We start from the raw sequence: 25,461 nt of genomic DNA, 5'->3' as shown, positions 1-25,461 counted from the left end.
TCCAGGGACAACTTCCCCAGAAGAACACACGGCGCGCCTCAGGCTGTTGCAACGTCATGCCGACCTCTGCCGCCAGAGGCTCACCTCGCGTTCCAATTATGACTACCAAACCCCTCCCTCCCCTGCCCTGAGTGAGCAAGAGAGCCCTAATCAGCTGCTGCTTTAATCCCCTTCTGTAAGGGTGAGTAACAGACTCCTGAGGGTGACCTACACGCAGAGGCGAAGCCAAAACCAACACTGAACCCCAGGAGCTGTGAGAACAGAGGAGGGGAAATTTCTCCATGCAGACTCAGGAGCAGCAGATTAAATCCCCACAATCAACTTGATAAACCCTGCATCTGAAGAATACCTGAATAGAAACGAATGTTCCCAAAACTGAGGCAGCGGACTTTGGGAGCAACCCTAGACTTGGGGTTTGCTCTCTGCATCTGATTTGTTTCTGGTTTTATGTTTATCTTAGTTTAGTATTTAGTGCTTATTATCATTGGTGGATATATTCATTGGTTTGGTTGCTCTCTTCCTTTTTTTTTTAATATATATATTTTTTTCTCCTTTTTCTCTTTTTGTGAGTGTGTATGTATATGCTTCTTTGTGTGATTTTGTCTGTATAAGTTTGCTTTTACCATTTGTCCTAGGATTCTGTCCATTTTTTAGTTTTTGCTTTTTGGGGTTTTTTTCTTTCTTCCTTTTCTTCTGAGCCGTGTGGCTAACAGGGTCTTGGTGCTCCAGCCGGATGTTGAGCCTGAGCCTCCATGGTGGGAGGGCTGAGTCCAGGACATTGGACCACCAGAAACCTCCTGGCCGCACATAATATCAATTGGCGAGAGGTCTCCCAGAAATCTCCATCTCAACACTAAGACCCAGCTCCACCCAACAGCCAGCAAGGTCCAATGCTGGATGCCCCACGCCAAACAACTAGCAAGACAGAAACACAACCCCACCCATTAGCAGAGAGGCTGCCTAAAGTCATACAAAGTTCACAGACACTCCAAAACACACCACCGGATGCAGCCCTGCCCACCAGAAGAACAAGATCCAGCCCCGCCCACCAGAACACAGGCACTAGTCCCCTTCACCAGGAAGCCTACACAAGCCACTGAACCCACCTCACCCTGTGGGGGCAGACAGCAAAAATAATGGGAACTACAAACCTGCAGCCTGCGAAAAGGAGACCCCAAGTACAGTAAGTTAAACAAAATGAGAAAACAGAGAAATATGCAGCAGATAAAGGAGCAAGGTAAAAACCCACCAGACAAAACAAATGAAGAGGAACTACGCAGTCTACCTGAAAAAGAATTCAGAGTAATGTTAGTAAAGATGATCCAAAATCTTGGAAATAGAATGGAGAAAATACAAGAAACGTTTAACAAGGACCGAGAAGAACTAAAGAGCAAACAAACAGTGATGAACAACACAATAAATGAAATTAAAAATACTCTAGAAGGAGTCAATAGGAGAATAACTGACACAGAAGAACGGATAAGTGAAATGGAAGATCAAAGAGTGGAAATAACTGCCTCAGAGAAGAATAAAGAAAAAAGAATGAAAAGAACTGAGGACAGTCTCAGAGACCTCTGGACAACAAGAAACGCACCAACATTCTAATTATAGGGGTCCCAGAAGAGGAAGAGAAAAAGAAAGGGTGTGAGAAAATATTTGCAGAGATTATACGTGAAAACTTCCCTAACGTGGGAAAGGAAATAGTCAAGTTCAGGAAGTGCAGAGAGTCCCATAGAGGATAAATCAAAGGAGAAACAGGCCAAGACATGTATTAATCAAACTACCAAAAATTAAATTCAAAGAAAAAATATTAAAAGCAGCATGGGAAAAGCAACAAATAAAATACAAGGGAATCCCCATAAGGTTAATAGCTGATCTTTCAGCAGAAACTCTGCAAGCCAGAAGGGAGTGGCAGGACATAGTTAAAGTGATGAAAGGGAAAAACTTACAACCAAGATTACCCAGAAAGGATCTCATTCACATTCAATGGAGAAATTAAAACCTTTATAGACGAGCAAAAGCTAAGAGAATTCAGCACCACAAAACCAGCTTTACAACATATGCTAAAGGAACTTCTCTAGGCAGAAAACACAAGAAAAGGAAAAGACCTACAATAAGAAACTCAAAACAATTAAGAAAATGGTAAGAGGAACATGCATATTGATAATTACCTTAAATGTGAATGGATTAAATGCTCCAATCAAAAGACACAGGCTTGCTGAATGGATACAAAAACAAGACCCAGATATATGCTGCCTACAAGAGACCCACTTCAGACCTATGGACACATACAGACTGAAAGTGAGGGGATGGAAAAAGATATTCCATGCAAACGGAAATCAAAAGAAAGCTGGAGTAGCAATACTCATAACAGATAAAATAGACTTTAACATAAAGAATGTTACAAGAGACAAGGAAGGACACTACATAATGATCAAGGGATCAATCCAAGAAGATATAACAATTATAAATATATATGCACTCAACATAGGAGAATCTCAATACACAAGGCAACTGCTAACAGCTACAAAAGAGGAAATCAACAGTAACACAATAGTGCAGGAATTTAGCACCTCACATACAACAATGGACAGATCATCAAGCAATAAATTAATAAGGAAACACAAGCTTTAAATGACAAAATAGACCAGATAATTTAATTGACATTTATAGAACATTCAATCCAAAACAAGCAGATTATACTTTCTTCTCAAGTGCTTATGGAACATTCTCCAGGATAGATCATATCTTGGGTCACACATCAAGCCTCAGTAAATTTAAGAAAATTGAAATCATATCAAGCATCTTTTCTGACCACAATGCTATGAGATTAGAAATCAATTACAGGGGAAAAAACGTAAAAAACACAAACACATGGAGGCTAAACAATACGTTACTAAATAACCAAGAGATCACTGAAGAAATCAAAGAGGAAATCAAAAAATACCTACAGGCAAATGACAATGAAAACACGACAATCCAAAACCTACGGAATGCAGCAAAAGCAGTGCTAAGAGGGAAGTTTATAGCTATACAAGCCTACCTCCAGAAACAAATATCTCAAATTAACAATCTAACCTTACACCTAAAGGAACTAGAGAAAGAAGAACAAACAAAACCCAGAGTTAGCAGAAGGAAAGAAATCATAAAGATCAGAGCAAAAATAAATGAAATAGAAACCAAGAAAACAATAGCAAAGATCAATAAAAGTAAAAGCTGGTTCTTTGAGAAGATAAACAAAATTGATAAACCATTAGCCAGACACAACAAGAAAAAGAGGGAGAGGACTCAAATCCATAAAATTAGAAATGAAAAAGGAGCAGTTACAATAGACACTGCAGAAGTACAAAGCATCCTAAGAGACTACTACAAGCAACTGTATGCCAATAAAATGGACAACCTGAAGAAATGGACAAATTCTTAGAAAGGTATAACCTTCCAAGACTGAACCAGGAAGAAATAGAAAATATGAACAGACCACTCATAAGTAATGAAATTGAAAATGTGATTAAAAATCTTCCAACTAACGAAAGTCCAGGACTAGATGGCTTCACAGGTGAATTCTATCAAACATTTAAGGAACAGCTAACACCCAACCTTCTCAAACTCTTCCAAAAAAATTTCAGAGGAAGGAAGACTCCTAAACTCATTCTATGAGGCCACCATCACCCTGATACCAAAACCAGACAAAGATACTACCAAAAAAGAAAATTACAGACCAATGTCACTGATGAATATATATGCAAAAATCCTCAACAAAATACTAGCAACAGAATCCAACAACACATTAAAAGGATTATACACCATGATCAAGTGGGAGTTATCCCAGGGATGCAAGGATTCTTCAATATACGCAAATCAATCAATGGGATACACTATATTAACAAATTGAAAAATAAAAACCATATAATCGGGCTTCCCTGGTGGCGCAGTGGTTAAGAGTCTGCCTGCCTATGCAGGGGACACAGGTTCGTGCCGAAGTCTGGGAAGATCCCACATGCCGCGGAGCAGCTAGGCCCGTGAGCCATGGCCACTGAGCCTGCGCATCCAGAGCCTGTGCTCCGCAACGGGAGAGGCCGCAACAGTGAGAGGCCTGCGTACCGCAAAAAAATAAATAAATAAACCATATGATCATGTCAATAGATGCAGAAAAAGCTTTTGACAAATTTCAACACCCATTTATGATTAAAAAAACTCTCCAGAAAGTGGGCATAGAGGGAACCTACCTCAACATAATAAAGGCCATATATAACAAACCCAGAGCAAACATCATTCTCAATGGTGAAAAACTGAAAGCATTTCCTCTAAGATCGGGAACAAGACAAGGATGTCCACTCTCACCACTATTATAAAACAGAGTTTTGGAAGTCCTAGCCACGGCACTCAGACAAGAAAAAGAAATAAAAGGAATACATATTGGAAAAGAAGAAGTAAAACTGTCACTGTTTGCAGATGACATGATACTATACATAGAGGATCCTAAAGATGCCACCAGAAAACTACTAGAGCTAATCAATGAATTTGGTAAAGTCGCAGGATACAAAATTAATGCACAGAAATCTCTTGCATTCCTATACACTAATGATGAAAAATATGAAAGAGAAATTATGTGGAAACACTCCCATTTACCATTGCAACAAAAAGAATAAAACACCTACGAATAAACCCACCTGGGGAAACAAAAGACCTGTATGCAGATAACTATAAGACACTGATGAAAGAAATAAAAGATGATACCAACAGATGGACAGATATACCATGTTCCTGGATTGGAAGAATATTATAAAAATCACTATACTACTCAAAGCAATCTACAGATTCAATGCAATCCCTATCAAATTACCAACGGCAGTTTTTACGGAACTAGAACAAATCACGTCAAAATGTGTATGGATACACAAAAGACCCCGAATAGCCAAAGCAGTCTTGAAGAAAAAAAACGGAGCTGGAGGAACCAGACTCCCTGACTTCAGACTATACTACAAAGCTACAGTAATCAAGACAATATGGTACTGGCACAAGAAAAGAAACACAGATCAATGCAACAAGATAGAAAGCCCAGAGATAAACCCACACACCTTTGGTCAACTAATCTATGACAAACGAGGCAAAGATACACAATGGAGAAAAGACAGTCTCTTCAATAAGTGGTGCTGGGAAAACTGGACAGCTACATGTAAAAGAATGAAATTAGACCACTCCCTAACACCATACACAAAAATAAACTCAAAATGGATTAGAAACCTAAATGTAAGACAGGGCACTATACAACTCTTAGGGGAAGACATAGGTAGAACACTGTTTGACATAAATCACAGCAAGATCTTTTTTGATCCACCTCCTGGAGTAATGGAAATAAAAACAAAAACAAAGAAATGGGACCTAATGAAACTTAAAAGCTTTTGCACAGCAAAGGAAACCATAAACAAGATGAAAAGACAACCCTTAGAATGGGAGAGAATATTCGCAAATGAAGCAACGGACAAAGGATTAATCTCCAAAATATATAAACAGCTCATGCAGCTCAATATTAAAAAAAAAACCACCTAATCAAAAAATGGGCAGAAGACCTAAATAAACATTTTTCCAAAGAAGACATACAGATGGCCAAGATGCACATGAAAAGCTGCTCAACATCACTAATTATTAGAGAAATGCAAATCAAAACTACAATGAGGTATCACCTTACACCAGTTAGAATGGGCATCATCAGAAAATCTACAAACAACAAACGCTGGAGAGAGTGTGGAGAAAAGGGAACCCTCTTGCACTGTTGGTGGGAATGTAAATTGATACAGCCACTATGGAGAACAGTATGAGTTCCTTAAAAAACTAAAAATAGAATTACCATATGATCCAGCAATCCTACTACCTGGCATATACCCGGAGAAAACCATAATTCAAAAAGACACATGCGGGGCTTCCCTGGTGGCACAGTGGTTGAGAGTCTGCCTGCCGATGCAGGGGACGCGGGTTCGTGCCCAGGTCCGGGAAGATCCCACATGCCGTGGAGCGGCTGGGCCCGTGAGCCATGGTCGCTGAGCCTGCGCATCCGGAGCCTGTGCTCCGGAACGGGAGAGGCCACAACAGTGAGAGGCCCATGTACCGCAAAAAAAAAAAAAAAAAAGACACATGCACCCCAATGTTCATTGCAGCACTATTTACAATAGCCAGGCCATGGAAGCAACCTAAATGCCCGTCAACAGACGAATGGGTAAAGAAGTTTTGGTACATATATACGATGGAATATTACTCAGCCATAAAAAGGAACGAAACTGAGTCATTTGTTGAGATGTGGATGGATCTAGAGACTGTCATACAGAGTGAAGTAAGACAGAAAGAGGAAAACAAATATTGTATGTTAACGCATGTATGTGGAACCTAGAAAAATGGTACAGATGAACCGGTTTGCAGGGCAGAAGTTGAGACACAGATGTAGAGAGCAAACATATTGGACAGCAAGGGGGGAAAACCGCAGTGGGGTGGGGATGGTGGTGTGCTGAATTGGGTGATTGGGATTGACATGTATACACTGATGTGTATAAAACTGATGACTAATAAGAACCTGCAGTATAAAAAAACAAACAAAAAAACTAATACTAAACTTTCTTTGGGTTATTTGTATGGAAATATGTTAATATAAATGCTTCAGACATTACATGAAATTTCTAAAAATCTTACCTATTCTGGTATAATGTTATAAGTCATAATTCTAGTTAGTACTTTAAAACGTATATCTCAGAAATAACTAAATTTCCTTGTCAACTGCATTATTATGAATTTTCATCAAATCTTTAACTGTGGTCATTTTTAAGTCTTTTGTCATTTACAGACAGTTCTGGGTGTACTCTGATGCTTTTACAAAAATGTTCCCATAAAAGGATCTCATCTTCAAGGAATTTATGGAAAAGACTCTGACAAAAACAGGTTTCTGGTAACTGACTATACTGCTGAACTGAATGAATAAGCATTTTCAGAACTCTAATGGAAAACTGATGAATTCATAGAAGTTCTAACAAAAGATCAAGATAAAAGAAAATTAATTACATGGGACTGAGTGAACTGATGAGGATGATTATAATTGTTGTGACTTTCTCTTTGAATAAAAAAAAAAAATCCCACAAGGACTCAGAGGCAAAAAATACACAAATCAATTTTCACTGCAAAGTAAAGGAGCTGTTACAGTGGAGTATTACTGGACTGAATGTCAATATTATGACATACTATGAGTGTATTTTGTGTTCGGTAATTGCAATCATTGTTGCTTTTGTTGTGGTCATCCATTTACAATGCTTGGTGTCAGTTTATCTCTTGTAAAAATAAAATACAGTGTGTGTGTGTGTGTGAGCTGTGGAAAAAAAAGAAAAAATATTCTTTGTTATTGCATATTTTTCCTACTGATTAAATTTAGAATGAGATTTAAAAAAAAAAGAAATTGAAACTGTGATTAAAAATCTTCCAACAAACAAAAGTCCAGTACTAGATGGCTTCACAGGTGAACTCTATAAAACATTTAGAGAACAGCTAACACCCAACCTTCTCAAACTCTTCCAAAAAAATGCAGAGGAAGGAAAACTCCCAAACTCATTCTATGAGGCCACCATCACCCTGATACCAAAACCAGACAAAGATACTACCAAAAAAGAAAATTACAGACCAATGTCACTGATGAATATAGATGAAAAAATCCTCAACAAAATACTAGCAAACAGAACCCAACAACACATTAAAAGGATCATACACCATGATCAAGCGGGATTTATCCCAGGGATGCAAGGATTCTTCAATATATGCAAATCAATCAATGCAATACACCATATTAACAAATTGAATAAAAACCATATGATCATCTCAATAGATGCAGAAAAAGCTTTTGACTAAATTCAACACTCATTTATGATACAAACTCTCCAGAAAGCTGGCATAGAGGGAACCTACCTCAACATACTAAAGGCCATGTACGACAAACCCACAGCAAACAACATTCTCAATGGTGAAAAACTTAAAGCATTTCCTCTAAGATCAGGAACAAGACAAGGATATCCACTCTCACCACTATAATTCAACAGAGTTTTGGAAGTCCTAGCCAAGGCAATCAGAGAAGAAAAAGAAATAAAAGGAATACAAATAGGAAAAGAAGAAGTAAAACTGTCACTGTTTGCAGATGACATGATACTGTACATACAGAATCCTAAAGATGCTACCAGAAAACTACTAGAGCTACTCAATGAATTTGGTAAAGTAGCAGGATACAAAATTAGCACAGAAATCTCTTGCATTCCTATACACTAATGATGAAAAATCTGAAAGAGAAATTAAGACAACACTCCCATTTACCATTGCAACAAAAAGAATAAAACACCTAGGAATAAACCCACCTAGGGAGACAAAAGACCAGTATGCAGAAAACTACAAAACACTGATGAAAGAAACCAACAGATGGAGAGATAAACAATGTTCTTGGATTGGAAGAATCAATATTGTGAAAATGACTGTACTACCCAAAGTAATCTACACATTCAATGCAATCCCTATCAAATTACCAATGGCATATTTTATAGAATTAGAACACAAAACCTTAAAATTTGTATGGAGACACAAAAGACCCCGAATAGGGCGTCCCTGGTGGCGCAGTGGTTGAGAGTCCGCCTGCCGATGCAGGGGACACGGGTTCGTGCCCCGGTCCGGGAGGATCCCACATGCCACGGAACGGCTGGGCCCGTGAGCCATGGCCGCTGAGCCTGCGCATCCGGAGCCTGTGCTCCGCAATGGGAGAGGCCACAATAGTGAGAGGCCCACGTACCGCAAAAAAAAAAAAAAAGACACCGAATAGCCAAAGCAGTCTTGAGGGAAAAACACAGAGCTGGAGGAATCAGACTCCCTGACTTCAGACTATACTACAGTAATCAAGACAATATGGTACTGGCACAAAAACAGAAATATAGATCAATGGAACAAGATAGAAAGCCCAGAGATAAACCCATGCACCTATGGTCAACTAATCTATGATAAAGGAGGCAAGGATATACAATGGAGAAAAGACAGTCTCTTCAATAAGTGGTGCTGGGAAAACTGGACAGCTACATGTAAAAAAATGAAATTAGAACACTCCCTAACACCATACACAAATATAAACTCAAAATGGATTAGAGACCTAAATATAAGATGGGGCACTATACAACTCTTAGACAAAAACACAGGAAGAACACTCTTTGACATAAAACACAGCAAGATCTTTTTTGATCCACCTCCTAGAGTAATGGAAATAAAAACAAAGAAATGGGACCTAATGAAACTTAAAAGCTTTTGCACAGCAAAGGAAATCATAAACAAGACGAAAAGAAAACCCTCAGAATGGGAGAAAATATTTGCAAATGAAGCAACAGACTAAGGATTAATCTCCAAAATATACAAGCAGCTCATGCAGCTCAATACCAAAAAAAAAACAAGCCAATCCAAAAATGGGCAGACGACCTAAAGAGATTTCTCCAAAGAAGATATACAGACTGCCAACAAACACATGAAAGGATGCTCAACATCACTAATGATTATAGAAATGCAAATCAAACCCACAATGAGATATCACCTCACACCGGTCAGAATGGCCATCTCAAAAAATCTACAAGCACAGGACTTCCCTGAGGGTGAAGTGGTTAAGAATCCGCCTGCCAATGCAGGCAACACGGGTTCGAGCCCTCGTCCAGGAAGGTCTCACATGCCGCGGAGCAACTAAGCCCGTGAGCCACAACTACTGAGCCTGCGCTCTAGAGCCCAAGAGGCACAACTACTGAGCCCACGTGCCACAACTACTGAAGCCCGTGTGCTTAGAGCCTGTGCTCTGCAAAAAGAGAAGCCACCACGGGCTTCCCTGGTGGCTCAGTGGTTAAGAGTCTACCTGCTGATGCAGGGGACACGGGTTCGTGCCCCAGTCTGGGAAGATCCCACATGCCGCAGAGCGGCTGGGCCCGTGAGCCATGGCCGCTGAGCCTGCGTGTCCGGAGGCTGTGCTCCGCAGCGGGAGAGGCCAGAACAGTGAGAGGCCCGCATACCACAAAAAAGTAAGTAAATAAAAATTAAAAATAAATGAGCAGGGCTTCCCTGGTGGCCCAGTGGTTGGGAGTCCGCCTGATGATGCAGGGGACACAGGTTCGTGTCCCGGTCCGAGAAGATCCCACATGCCGCGGAGCAGCTGGGCCCATGAGCCACAGCTGCTGAGCGTGCGCGTCCGGAGCCTGTGCTCCGCAACGGGAGAGGCCACAACAGTGAGAGGCCCGCGTACCACAAAAAAATAAATAAATAAAAAAAAAATGAGGAGTATATAAAAATTATATGTAATATGTTTCCAATTTTGTTTATAAAAAATTAGATGCAGAGAAAGAAAAGATACAATCCAAGTGTTAATGGGAATTAACACTTGATGGAGGAATTTTTGTTGATTTGTTTTCTTGCCTTTCTATATTTTATACATGCTCCTCTGTAATAATGAGTCAAACTCCCCATTTTTGATGCTTAATGTTTCAAGCCCACCACCCCCTCTTTTCTTTCTGTTACACATCTGGGCAGTAGGGTAAGAAACCCTAGGTGGTCCCTCCATTGGCACCAGCAGGAAATTGAAAAGTTGTAATAAGCCCCAGCCTACATGCAGAACCCTCACCACACCTCATATTCATTAGAGAATCTGAGCCAATCTCTTATCCCCTCCTTCTCTCTAGCTATTTTTGGACCAGCCTTGGGAACCTGCCATGCTGTCCCCAGAAAAGCTTCATTATGTGAGTAATAAAACTTTTCGCATCCTCCTGATGGATACGTGGCATCATCAACCTCAACACCAAACCAAATTTGGGGAAGTAAAACCAACCCACTCATGCTGAGGGGCCACAACATCTACAAATAAGCATGTTGTACTTTTATACCAAAACTGCAATATTATTTCTTAAATATTAAGCTATAACTTTTCATGTCAGGCCTGCAGAATTTTCTCATTTTACGAAAGGATACATTTTTAAAACAGTAGGCAAAGAAACAGGAGAACTGATTATAAGGTATCGCCTTACAGTCACTCAAGACAACATGTGTCTAAAAGAAGAATCCTCTCCTGTTCTGGAACTAATTGTACAATATAACCAAAGAAACATACCTGGACTCAGAAACTGGTCTTCTGTGAGTACATCTCCCAGGGTGACAGATAAAAACTGGTATTTGGGTCTCTGCCAGCACCACAATCTCTTTTTTTTGGTCACCAGACTTAGAAGTTGTAATTTATCAGAGTCATTCAAATTTGATACTGTGATCAGGTTACCTCCAGCATCAACTTCTCTAAGAAAATTCCTTGTTGCTTTGGCAAACATTTTGAGAGCTCCAGATTACCTGAAAAAAAATATACAGGAAGTTGTTATTTCGTGACTTTTTTCTAAAATTACCTTATTTCTCCCTAGTATCAATCAGTATACATGAAAGAATACCTTCTCCTTAGAGAAGCCTCTAGTTTGAGTTCAGTTGATGTCTAAAAAATCAAATTGAAATACTGAAAGAGAATATGTATATAAATCGGGATAGGCTAGGTTATGCCTCCAAATCTCGGTGGCGTATAACCAGTGAGGTTTGTTTAGTGCTCACACTACATGTCCAAAACAGGACAGGAAGGCTTTGCTCCTCGTAGCCATTCAGGGATCCAGGCTAAAGGGGCAGCCGCCATCTTGAATATCATGTCATCAGCCAACAGGAAAGAGAGTTCTGAAAAGTCTCACACCAGCAATTAAATGCTCTGGCCCAAAACTGACACACGTCACGTCCACTCACAATTTGTCAGAACTAGGCAGATGGCCTCAGCCAACTAAAATGGTCAGGAAATACAATCCTACCAAGTATTTGGAAGGCAGAGACCTGGGAATATCTGTTGAACAGCATACTGACTACCCCAATTTGTATCTTACTTATGACCGCTTCTTTGAAGGGTCAAATGTGCTTTTTCTCTACACTGTGTGATGTTCCCTGTTCATAAATGGGAAGTGACTAGCTATTACTTTGAACCCCAGAAAGGAAAGCCCAGTCACTCTTCAGCCGGAGGGGAAAAAAAGAAAGAGATCTGTTGGAAGATATAAAAGTACTACATTCAGTGGAAGATGTATATACTATTCAATAAATGGTGTCAGAACAACTGGCTAAACATCTGGAAAAAAATAAAGTCAGATCCCTAACTCATGCCATACACAAGAGCAAATCCTCAGCGGATTAGAGTGTTTTTAAGGAAAAGTGAAACCATAAAGTACTAGAAAAAAATACAAACAAATATTTGTACAATTGTAGGATGAGAAAGGCCTTTAGGAAGACAAATGGCAAACTGAGAAAATACTTATAAAACAAAGAACCAGAACATTTAACATATACAAAAAACTTTTACAAACCACATCAAGTTTTACAAATACTGTAGTAGATACATGGACAAAGGTTATAAACAATTCACAATACATAAAGTGCTCACAGCTGTACATATGCATATGAATATATACATATGCGCGCACGCACACACACACACACTATCATTATTACTCAAAAAAAGCACAAATTGAAAGATTTTTTTAAAACTATAGTCAACAGTTAAAATGTCTAATGCACAAGAATTGTGTTTTATTTATATTTGTATCCTGGTGTCTGGCAGTCACATAGATAACAAAATCATAGAATTTAAGAGCTGAGATAATCTTAGATGTTAATTAGTTCAACCCACTTTTCTTTACCATGAACCTTCTCAAGGGCATAAAAAAAAGTTTTACTATCACTAGTTCTTCTCTAAAGTACCTTTTCTTATATTATTGTATAGCCAACTAACCCTGTTCTTATATCAGAGCACTCATTTATTCATTTATCAAAATATTTATTGAATCGGTGTACAAGGCAATATTTGGGAGCAGCAAGGTCGTGATGTCCAGGAGACATGGTTTTGTGTAGATATGCCCATCACCAATTCTTTGACAGACCGAGAGTTGCTTTGCAAGCTCTGGGACTGGTTCCTGCACTGCACTGCCAGGTTCTAGAGAGGGGAAGCGCAAAGGATAAGGATGAAGAAGGCTCAGTCCTGGTCCTGAAGGCCTGTGCGTCCTCTGGGGGAACCAGGGCAGCAGGAGCCACTGGAGGGGTTATATAGGGAACAGTGTGATCAGAGCGGTCACTTAGAAAGATCTTCTGGAAGCAAAATAGGAAACCAGCTGGAAGGGAACAATTAGACAACACACAATGATGCTGAACTACGTGGGTGGTGTAAGGGTAGAAAAGATGCTGGTTTGGTGGTTTCCCGAGAAGTCTGGTTGGATGTGAAGGTGCTGATGAAAGAGAGGAGACTCCCCAGCTTGGCCTGCGGCTAGCTCAGGCCTGGGTCAGCTGATGAGATGGAGATGCCAGCTACCAAGAGGGGGATCCAGAAGGAAGCAGACTGCTGGGGACAGTAAGACAGTAACTGCTGAGAGTGCATCTAGGATAAGGTGTAAGGTTTATTTTGTCAAACACAAGGAAAGAACTTTTAACAAAATAAGGTCTCCCAATGACCCGGGGGATTTTACTCTGCTTGTCCAAGAGAAGAGCCACAGCAGAAGCTGCCTCAGTTCACCATGGTGATCAGGATCTCCATTTTTATGGTTTTTATTCTTTCCTGGGACAACCTGGAAGGGAGTTCACTAACTTGCCTTCAGATTAAACAGGTTTCTGAAGAAGCCAAATCAGGCTTGCCATTAAAAAATAATAAAATAACAAAACCCAAACCCATCCGCTATGGGCAACAAAGCCTTAGTAATGACACCAATCCTCCCCAGAGGGATTAGAGGATGAGGAAAGAGAACTCCTAAATTAATTTTTCATTTTGTTTTTCAATCTAGCATCAAATACGGCCTCTTGACAGTGTAGGCTGCTTTAAAAAGAGTTAATGGAAGTGGCTATTGCTTTGGATGTTTTTATAAGAACCAGGTTTACTCAATCAAGGGACTCAGAATATTCTCCTTGTGAAGGTAAAGTTAGAGGCTTTTTTTTTTAATTACTATGTTTGAATACACAATATACTTACTTGGCTCTAATATCTAAACTATGGAAAAAGATATACACTGAGAAATCCCATTTCTACCCAGGTCCCATCTACCTTTTCACCCCTCTCCCCTTCAGGTATATCACCTTCATGTTTCTTTATACAAATATAAGTAAAAAGGAGTGTACACACTTTTCTGCATCCTACTTTGTCATGTGGCAATATATCCTGGAGATCTTTCCATGGTTAGAACCTTCTGCATAATACAGCTTCATAGTACCCCTTCACATGGATGTACCATTGCTTATTTAACTTGTTCAGTATTGCTGATCACTTGGGTAATTTGTAAGTTTTTATTATTTTCAAAATGCCACACTAGGGCTTCCCTGGTGGCGCAGTGGTTGAGAGTCCGCCTGCCGATGCAGGGGACAGGGGACACGGGTTCGTGCCCCGGTCCGGGAAGATCCCACATGCCGCGGAGCGGCTGGGCCCGTGAGCCATGGCCACTGAGCCTGCGCGTCCAGAGCCCGTGCTCCGCAACGCGAGAGGCCACAACAGTGAGAGGCCCGCGTACGGCAAAAAAAAAAAAAAAAAAAGCCACACTAAATATTGCTAAATGTATGTCTTCTTCCTACATGGGCAAGAGTATCTGAAGGGAGATTTCTAGAAGAGGGATTGCTAGACCAATGGTAAATGCATCTATAATTTACAGGTTGTACCATTTTGCAGTCTCACCAATAAGGTATGAAAGTATCAGTCTCAGCAACAGAGTATGGTATCAATCTTTTGTATTTTTTTTCAGCCTCATAGGTGAGAAATGGTATCTCAGTGTAGTTTTCTGTTTGTTTTTTTGGTGGGGTCGTGTAGATCAGTTGCCAATATCTTTTGTTTTCTTTTTAAATTAATTAATTATTTATTTTTGCCTGTATCGGGTCTTTGTTGCTGTGCGTGCGCTTTCTCTAGTTGCGGCGAGCGGGGGCTACTCTTCGTTGCAGCGCACGGGCTTCTCGTTGCAGTGTCTTCTCTTATTGCGGAGCATGGGCTCTAGGCACACAGGCTTCAGTAGTTGTGGCTCGCGGGGTCTAGAGCGCAGGCTCAGTAGTTGTGGAGCACAGGCTTAGTTACTTCGCAGCATGTGGGATCTTCCTGGACCAGGGCTCGAACCCGTGTCCCCTGCATTGGCAGGCAGATTCTTAACCACTGCGCCACCCAGGGAAGTCCCTCAGTACAGTTTTAAGTCATGTTATTTTAATACAAGTGAAATCAAGCATCTTTTGTTTAAAGCCTTTTTATATATCTTTTTCCTAACTGTTTGTGTCTTTAGCCCATTTTCTATTGTTTTTTTCTTTATTCCTAGGATCCTTCAATGGAATAGAGAGATGAGCCAAAGTACAATATATGCTAGAAATTTAATACAATACAGTTTATCATGTGGCATTGGGAGCCAATAAGCTGTTGTCTGATTCTCAAACATCTAAAGTAACTGTCCAGCCAGGAAAGATTAAATAACATGCCCAGGGCCCACCAAAGGATCTAGAACCCATGTTGTCTGGCACAGACAAGCACAATAATGTCTCAAGTAGAAGTTAGACTTCGGATTCAAATTTCCAAAATGCTCCAACCTGGAAGGAGATGAAAATGGCCTCATGAGACCAAGCTCAAAATGCTCATGGCCTAAAACCCCACTGCACTTCACTGCTGTACCGAAGATCCTGGGCTCTCTCATTTGGGCCTGAAGAATTCCATGAGCCAACAGTTCCTACTTGTCTGCCTATGTGGCTTCCCAGCTCGAAGCAGATTAGAACTCAGAGAGCCAAAGTGAAGGTGGTAAGGATATACAAGCTCGAATGAGACTCCCGGACAAAAGACATAAGAGGAAAAGACCAAGAAACCAAGACAACAACACAAAGTCAGAAGAGTACATGGCCAACTGGGACCACTGGCTCCTGAGAACAAAGACTCGTAGAAATAGTTGCCAGGGTAATGATAGCATAAGAAGATACTACAATCACTCGTGTCCATCCTCAGGACTGATTCAGAGTGATGGAATGATCACATCTTTGAGTTGCAAAGGACCCACTTCTTCCTAATATCCAATTCAGGATCCTTCTCTGGAGCAGCTCTGGTTGATCACTGGGCCTCTGCGTGAATAGTTCTAGGAAAGAAACCTGAACCTCGAAATCCACTAAAAGGGCGGGGGGGGGGGGCCACTGTATATCGAGTGCCTGCTGTGTGCCAGGCACTGGGCTAAGCCCTTTCTACACATTTCCTCATTTAATCTCCACGACAACCCTGAGTAGCCACTGTCCATAGTTTACAGATGTGGAAACTAAAGTTCAAAGATGTTAAGTAATTTGCCCAAGATAACAAGAAAAAAAGCAGCAGCCCTGACATCCAAGAGCCTGCCTGGTACCATCAGCTAGCCCTGGGGTTGCTGGCAGTGGCCTGGCGTTTTCCTGGTCAACGTGAACATCACAGAACGTCGACATCTGGCAAGGGCACTCTGTGGTCATGATAAATCAAGACGAAAACAAGACCTCTCATAGTCTTATCTGACCACAGACAAAATACGAACACTGTCTAAACCACAAAAACGACCAAACACTCCCACCATCCCCACCAACTCTAAGCACAAGTGACTGCGGTTCTCAGCCAACCATAGTTTTAGCCTTACTCCTTTCAGATAAAATTTATGAAGATACTCCAGAGAATTTCCCTCACTTTCTGACAGCATCCAATTCAGAGCAAAGTCCTATCTCCTTAAACTCTCCCCCAAATCGCCTACAAGCCCAAATCCTGTAACTCCTTTCTGCACTCAGTTACAGAGACGCCCAGGGTTCCCCATGGAGCGAAGTCTTCCTCATTCAGCGAGCAATGACCCATCCCCTTCAACTCCACCTGTTCCCAGAGGTCTTTGACTAGAAGGCACTGAATGTCAAGTAGAGAAATAGTGCTGAGCCCAGATTCCAAACAAGGTCCACCTGCCTCCCAAGCCTGAGCCCTGGACCACTCTGCTCTGCCAACTCCGCCGTCAGGTTTTGTTTGTTTGTTTGTTTGTTCGAATGTGGACTACATATAATTTGTTTTGTAAAGTAAGAAAAGGTGCTCAAAAGGGTAAACTTCAGTTATGGCGGAAGCAAAAACCATGGCTTTAACACATTATTTCTTCATCATCTAGGAAAATGAGACACCGCTGTTAGTACTTGTCTCCTAACAACTTCAGCACATTTTGAATTTAGTTTTCTAAATAAAGTGAAATTGAGTCTATTAAATTAAAACAGAGGTGTCATCCTTCTGTATCTTCCGGTGCTTACAGCCCAGTACCTTCATTTTTATAAGAAGGCGGCAAATTAAAGACAAAGTACTCCATCATTTCTTTCTAAAATAAAAATCCGAAATAAAAAACAAATGATGATCGCAAGACAGGCATAAGATTTAAAAAGGAGTCAAGGCAAAGGCAGCAAAGGCTTTTAGGAAGTGGAGTGGATAACAGGACACTGATTAAGAATAAAGAACCCTTTGGTCCCCCTGAGGGTTCAAAAAGAACAAAAAGAAAAGCACTTTTGGAAACCATAAGGCTTCCTCCTCCTAAAGCAGGCGAGCTAAGGGCAGCAGCTGGGGGCTTGGGCCGCATTTCTCAGATCTCTCTAATTGGCTGGGCTCATCTTCTCCCGGCTGTTTTCCTTTACGAGAAGAGTTCATTGGCGGTGGCATTGGAAAACGATTAATTTACTCTACATTTATTCAGCCGTTTCTCTGACCTAACAGCAATATTTCATTCCACTCCAACTAGACTATCTCTTAAAGGCATCGATCCCAAGGCATCCGCCCCTCTGAACAGTCCTCTGAACAGACTAGACTCTCAATGAGAGGTTTTTTTGAACACGGTACAACCAGCGCCCTTCTAAGACCGCCCTCTGGTCTTTCCCGGTCAGGTGCAGATGGGAAGGAGTCTGGAATCCGCACGTTGAGGCCCCGTGAGCAGCGGTGATGTCATCCCACCCAGGCCGAGAACTCCCGAGGGGCTTGGCCTCCTCCACAAGCTCGGGGCCCAGTATCCAGCACCCCAGGGATGGGGACTTGGTCCAGCCCAGAGAGTGAATTCCACGCCGGCCCCCGCATTCCTTCCACGCACATAAGCGCCCCAGCGCCCGGCCACGGACAGCCTAGCGCACCCGGAGGAGAAACCGGAAGACAAAGAAGTGGGGAGAGGGCGCAAAGGGTTGGGGGGCGGACAGTAAGTACCCGCTGCCCCAGCAACAGCCAGGGAAGGAAGTGGCAGTGGGAAGAGGGAGGAGAGGGGATGGGAAAGGGGTCGGGGGACAGAGACGGGGGCTGGGAACGCGGACGAAGAGGGGACGCCGTGGGGCCGGCGGTCCAGCTGCGGGCAGCCCACCCATTCGAACCCCATTGGACTAAGGGGCAGACGGGAGGGTGTCCCCTAGAGAAAGAGCCGCGCGGGCTCGGCTCCCCAAGGTCAGGGCCGGATCCGGAGCCGAGCCGAGCCGCCCGCACTTACCTCCCTGGAGCCTCGCGCCCCGCGCCCGCAGCCTGCCGAGTCTTAGAAGCCCCGCGGGTTGGGCCGGGCCGGGGCGGGGGATCGCGAGGGAAGGGGGCGGGCGGCGGGACCTTTGCTTCGTCCCCGCCCCCTGGAGCCGGGCGGGGCGGCCGGAGGAGTGAGCTCCGAGAACTTGCGCTCAGGAGTATTGAGTTCTTCCACAGGGCCTGGAACGAGGTCCGCATATGCTCTGGGCATATCCTTAGGTTAGTTACCCCACCTCCTTATATTTTTGTCAGTAAATCTGTCCCTGACTCTTCAAATTAAAAGTACAGCCAGTCCACCACCCTACAGGAACACGCCCTAGTTCCTCGCCTGCTTTATCTCCTTTGCAGTAATCACCATCTGATAGACTATACACATCATACTTACTTCATGCATTATGTTTCTCTTCCCTAGAATGTCAGCTCCACGAGGGAAGGAGCTTTTGTGTGTTTTGTTCACTATACCCCACAACTAGCATAGTACCCGATGGATGGTTGATAGTAAATAATTGTTGAGTTAATTAATGCATCCTCTTGTTTCTAGACTGTAGGGGTCTCACTCATCTTTGCAGTACTTGGCACAGGGTAGGTGAACAATTAATTAATGGTTGTTGGATGAATGAGTGACTTGAAATGGTCAAGAGAGAGAGGTGGTCCCCTTTTGGTGGCCTGCCTGGCCAAAGAGATTAGACAGTGGAAGAAAAAGAGAATCACTGTCTTGGCCCTGTCAAGAGACTTATTAACCTATGCTATTGGTTCTCTGTCCTCAAAATTATACAGTGATGACTCTGACTTGTTACAGAGATTATTGTCTCCTGACCTTGGCCATTAACCTCAAGAACATCCTTAAAAGCAACATGTTCATGAAGTTCCCACCAATAAGCCCAGCACTCTGTCTAGATACGTAACCGCTTGTAACTGAGAGTACCTGAGATTTTTGGTGCCACAGTTACTCAATGGCTTCAAATTCTTTGCTTTATTTTTTTGTCCTGTCCACTGGCTTTCAATTAAATGCTTGAGGAAGATAGTATAAGATCAGCGGCTAATATTTATGTAGTACTTTCTAATTACTGTCACCAAGCATGGTTCTAAGTACCTTACATGCATTGATGGATTCATTTACTTCTCACAGCAACTGGTTGGAGGTCCAAGTTACAAATGAGTAAACTGAGGCAAAAGATGGGAAGCCCACCCACCTGAAAAGAGATAGAGCCAAGATTTAAACCCAGATCATTTGACACTGTAACAGAGCAGGATCCTATGGGGCCTTCCAGGAACAGACCCCCTTACCCCATATCCTCTGCTGTAGCTCCTCTCAGCAGTACTGAAGGAATAGTATCTGATGCACATTTCCTGGGTTGCTTTACAGATGCTTAAACCACCACCAAATGGAAGAAATTAACTACTTGATGACCATGACCACACCTGCTGGCAGCTAAGGATTGATGACGTTAACCCCTGTGACACTACCCTGTTACCTCACCATCACATACCCTGGAACACCCCTCCCTCACCTGGCCTTTAAAAATGCTTTGGTGAAACCCATTGGGGAGCGCGGCTGTTTTGAGCACTAGCCGTCCTGAACTCCTTGCTTTGTGCCCTGAAATAAATACTGCACGTTCCTTCCCCGCAACCCAATGTCAGTAGTTTGCCTTTACTGCGTGAGAGCGAGCGGATCCAAGTTTGGTTCGGTAACACCACCATCTGAGCTTTAAAACCACCGACGGTACAGATTCTTCAGAAAATAAGAAGCACAATAAGAGTTACCCCACCAAGCAGTGTTTGACCATGTATGTGTTGGGAGAGAGGGATGAAATGTGTTTAGGAAAGGTCCCTCCGTCCCCTTCCCCACGGCTACTTTTCCTGTCCCTGATGGGTGGGATCAGGATTCTGGCGCAGCCCAAACTGAGAGTCTCAACTTTTCTGTTGTATTTTTTGAACAGTTGTGCTTATTATTATTACTACTATTATTATTATTAAAGTATTTGAAGACTTCAGACAAACAAATGCAAGATGGGAATTTTAGCCCAACTAGGAAAAAAAATGAATAAAAAGATAACGTCCAACCCCAACGCTCTCACCCCATTGTAGATGTCTCCCTTTAGGAAAATGGAGCTATGACAGAATTCTGCAGGAGATAAACTGGGGTGGTCATAGTGATGGAAGTGTTTGCTTTTAATAAGATTCCCTCTGTGAACTATGTTTCAACTTATAGAACCCGCAGAAACACATCTACGGGGTGTTGTGTATTTCCTACTCTTTTCCCGGACCCTTACTGAATAAGCAACTTGTAAAGGTCAGCAAAAATTGATACAATTTATTACTGGGGTGTATTTCGTAAATGAACATGCTAACCAACCGGCTCTGCATGGCTGCTGTTAACGACTTCCAAGTTCTTTGGGACCCACTTTTGAAGAGACCTGCACTCTTTTAGATGCCTCCATGGTGGAGAAATAACACACAGGCTTTGCACCGGTTAGATTTGGGTCAAATCCAGCCTACCACTTACCAGCTGAGTGACCTTGGGCAAATTTTTAACTTCCCATTTAAAAATTGCCTATAGCCAGATTAAAAGAGAAGATGTACGAAAAGCACTCAGCACATTGTAGACCCTAAATAAAAGTTCATTTCCTTTCCTTCACTAATTACTTTTTGGTTAATGTCACTTTTAAGTTGAGCCTAAAAATTTTCACCTATGCATAATTTTGTCTTTTACCATATTGACTGCTTCCCAGAGGAACATCGCTACTAACATAACTTAAAATAAAATTTGGCATACATCGATATATATTTTTAAACCAATTTAATTTACTTCCCTGAATCCCAACAGTGTTTGTTTTTGCAACTGGAGACTGCATTGCCAATGCATATTACCAATTACCACTCTAAAATAAAAAGCTTAAGGAAGGTTAAATATAGCCCAGAATTAACAACCCATTTCTTTCAATGTCCCAACCATGTCTTATTCAATTGCAAGGTACAGATACAGACAGAAGAAGAACTGAAATTTACTTGTTGGCCAGAAAATGATCAACCAAAATTGTCCAAATTTAAAGTCTCAAGGCAAATATGATTGGACAAATAAGGAAATAAAGTAATTTGTTGTTCAGTTATTATTTACTGCACTACAAACTACCCTAAAATTTAGTGGCTTGAAACAACCATCATTTTATTACATCTCACGATTTTGTGGGTCAGGGCTCAGCTCAATGATTCTTCAGTATCATGTGGCATTGACTGGGATCACTCAGCAGAATTTAGCTAGTGAATAGCCTAGTCCGGAAAGTCCAGGATGGATGACTTCACCCCCATGTCTAACGCCTTGGTAGAGAGGGCTGGAAGGCAGTGCTCAGCTGGGGTTATCAACCACACCCCTTACATGTGGCCTCTTTATCATGGTGATCTAGGGGAAGACTTACACAGAGGCTCAGGGCTCCAAAAGCAAGTATTCCAAGAAACAAAGCAGAAGCTATGTCTTGTGACTTAGCACCTGAAAACCCAGAATGTAACTTCCACAGCATTCTATTGTTGAAGCAAGCCCAGATTCAAAGACAGGGGAATTATACTCTACCTCTCAATGGGAGAAAGAGTGAAGAGTTTCCAGACATCTTCATTCTAGTATATTTGTTTTTATGAAACAGAATGCCATTAAATAACAATAATAAAGTTAGTTTAAAAAAAAAACCAACTCCTATATTTTCTGTTCATTGTTCATGGAGAAACACATACCATTGTCAGCATAAAGGAGATTTGCAATGAAGACCGGCAGTCAACCACCAGAGGTCAGGTTTCTAGAAACATTCAGGAATAACATTATTGCTGCACAAGTTTTTCTCACCCCATTATCATTATTCTTAAAGATTACTCAGCGTCCAAGTTTGCTATCCCCAGCATAGAGAAAGGCAAAGTCCATGCATCTGACATTTTGTAAATGTAACAACTATTTATTAAGGACCTACTATGTGCCAAGCACTACATTAGAAACTGGGGATATACTGGTGAGTGAGGGAGACGTGGTCCATGCCCTCATGGAGCGTGGGAGACTATCTGGGAAGGGAGACAGATATACACGACGGAGGAAGTGTGGGAAGTTCCATGGTCAGATGCCACGGGAAGCCTTGGCTAGAGCATGTAACGTGGTGGAAGAGGAAAGGTAGCCAGGTGAAGGAAAGGCAATGGGTCAGGGTAAGTGAGTGAACTGCCAAAACAAATAAAACCCCATGTTACAATGGCTCAAACAGCACAGCAGTTTATTTTTTCTCAGTGAACAACCTAAGGTAGTTCCTGAGTGTGGGAAGAGGGGATGAAGGAGGTCAGTCTGTTCCTTCAGGAACCAGCCTGGAGAAGCTCTGCCATTTGCAATTCAAGGCCGCCAAGGGTGCCAGGCATGGGCATCTCCAGAAGGCTGAGAAAGAACCTGGAGGCTCCCTCGTGGAAGAGCTTCACGGGCCTGGCGCTTTGCCTGTGTACCTTCCTCTGCCTAGAAATCAGTCCTGCTCATCACAAGGGGGGCAGGAGGATGTAGTCCTGGTGCCCAGGAAGAAAGAGGAAACGGGTTTCTGAGAGCAGTAGTGGGCTCACCTTCAAAATGCTTTTAGAGGACAAATAGGCATTGGACAAATAGGTATAGGACAACCTCAAAGCTTTTATAAAGAATCCCAATTAGGGCAACCCAGACAGCTGAACTGTTTTTAGTTTAAATCATTTATTTTTGGATTATATAACGTATACTATGAAAAAATTAAAACTTTTAAAATCCTGTGCTGGGTTTAAAGGATATCTAAGAAAACATGGAGAAACTGGTGATAGAGCGGGGGAGGGGTACTTTATCTTTAACAATTATTACTGATACAACTTCTCTGCTGAGTTTTAACTGGAGGCGGAGCATGGGAATTGAATACACGTTTGTTATTTGGTGAGGTCCTTAAAAAGGCTAATTGCAATGGAAAAAACAATTTGGCAAGAAAAACTTATCTTGGCACCTGATTCAATCTTGACTGATTGCTAGAAGCACCAGTACAATAAATTTGTCAGTCTGAATGATGAGAGAACGGCTTCAGAAGTTCAGCCCCTTCCACTCCCTGGGCACCTTTGACACCATGAAAGATGTTACATTCTTCCAAACTGCTGGTAGAAGTGGATTTTTTTTTCTAATAGCATACTTTGAAATCTTCAAGCTTCTCTTTTTTTTTTTTCCAGATGACCTGCACCTATCACCTCACTGCAAGGCTGGGTTTCTCTGAGGAATATAGACAGCCAGTAGGAAATGGATACACAGGGACTTCAGAATTCAAGTAGGCTTGCTTTCTGAAAGTAAATCCATCTTCCTCTGCTAATGTTCACATATTAAAAGCAATAAAGGGGCTTCCTGGTGGCGCAGTGGTTGAGAGTCCACCTGCCGATGCAGGGGACACGGGTCCGTGCCCCGGTCCGGGAAGACCTCACATGCCCCGGAGCGGCTGGGCCCGTGAGCCATGGCCGCTGAGCCTGCGCGTCCGGAGCCTGTGCTCCGCAACGGGAGAGGCCGCAACAGCGAGAGGCCCGCGTACCGCAAAAAAAAAAAAAAAAAAAAAAGCAATAAAAACGTCAACACTGTGATGGTTAATTTTATGCGTCAACTTGACTGGGTTAAGGGATGCCCAGATAGCTGGACATTCTGCATGTGTGTGTGAGGGTTTTCTGGAAATAGATTAGCATTTGAATCTATAGCCTGAGTAAAGAAGATCACCCTCACCAATTCGGGTGGGCATCATCCAATCTCTTGAGGGCCTAAATAGAACACGAAGGTAGGGGAAGGGAAGTTTGCTCTCTCTACCTGAGTTGGGACATCCGTCTTCTCCTGCCCTCGGACATTGGTGCTCCTCGGACATCGGTGCTCCAACCTTCAGACTCAGACTGAACTATACCACTGGCTTCCCTGGTTTTCCAGATCATAGATGGCGGATCTTGGGACCCTCAGTCTCCATTATCATGTGAGTCAGTTTCTATAATAAATCTCCTCATATAAAGATATAATCTATATATCTATATATAGAACCAAGCAGGCTATATCTCTGTATATCTATATAGATATACAGAAAATTTTTCCCAGAAAATTTTATATATCTATATGGATATATCTGTATATCGATATAGATATATCCTATTGGTTTTGTTATCTGGAGAACCCTGACTAATACACACACTGAAAACCAACCAAACAGGCAAATCCCAGAGTCACTTAGGTGGCTGATTAAGACTTGACAGTTTCATGATTTTGGAGCTGGCACAAGCACTAAATTTGGGTCCCATCTCTGCCTCTTACTTGCACTTACTCCTCCTCCAAGCCTCAGTTTTCTCATCTGTAAAGTGGAGATAACACCTAACTAACTCACATGATGACTGTGATTCATCTGGCACCCAGTAGATACTTGAAGTGGTAGCTGTCATTATTTTCAGGTTCCTTGGAATTCCATTCCATTGTACAAACATCACTGAGTGCCCACTATGTACCTGAATAACGGCATTCTCTGCCCTTAAAAGGCTCGCAACTACTAGAGGAGTGACCTGCTGAAAAAGTTTAAAAAGAAGCCAGTAATTCTGACTTGGGAGGGCAAGTTGTTGGGAAATGTGTCCTGGAAAGACTAGCCTTTGATCAAGGACCTTGTGGCAAAGGATTCAGAAAAGAACAACAAACATCTTTGAAATCTCCCTGGATTCCATTTCTCATTGCTCTCTCCTCACCAAAAAAGCCCTGCCCACACAGGGTAATGCCAAACATTCCCCCCAGCTATGAAATAAGCCTCACATGCTAGAATCAGAAATATGCTTGAAATGTAGAAAACCCTAAAGGAAGTCACAGGTAGATGAGACAAACAATCACGTTAAAGCGTAAATGTTGATATCCTTTCTGGATAGCAGTTTGATCA

General features: G+C 42.1%; 1 protein-coding gene across 2 annotated transcripts in view; it reads right to left on the bottom strand.

Annotated features, from left to right (window-relative positions):
* Window positions 1-18,646, bottom strand: part of GSDME (gasdermin E) — a 102,763-nt gene extending 84,117 nt beyond the window's left edge. For both annotated transcript variants that reach the window (XM_030857368.2, XM_060304527.1), the window contains exons 1-2: window positions 18,531-18,646; window positions 11,138-11,367 (exon numbers count right to left, since the gene is read on the bottom strand). In XM_030857368.2, the coding sequence (XP_030713228.1) occupies window positions 11,138-11,348 (211 nt within the window). In that variant the 5' untranslated portion in view covers window positions 11,349-11,367; window positions 18,531-18,646. The remainder of the gene's footprint in view (window positions 1-11,137; window positions 11,368-18,530) is intronic.
* Window positions 18,647-25,461: the final 6,815 nt, after the last annotated feature.

Source organism: Globicephala melas, chromosome 9 (assembly GCF_963455315.2).
Source record: "Globicephala melas chromosome 9, mGloMel1.2, whole genome shotgun sequence".
Taxonomy (NCBI): Eukaryota; Metazoa; Chordata; class Mammalia; order Artiodactyla; family Delphinidae; genus Globicephala; species Globicephala melas.
Note: the sequence above shows the minus strand (reverse complement) of the source record. Positions and strands in the feature narration are given on the sequence as shown.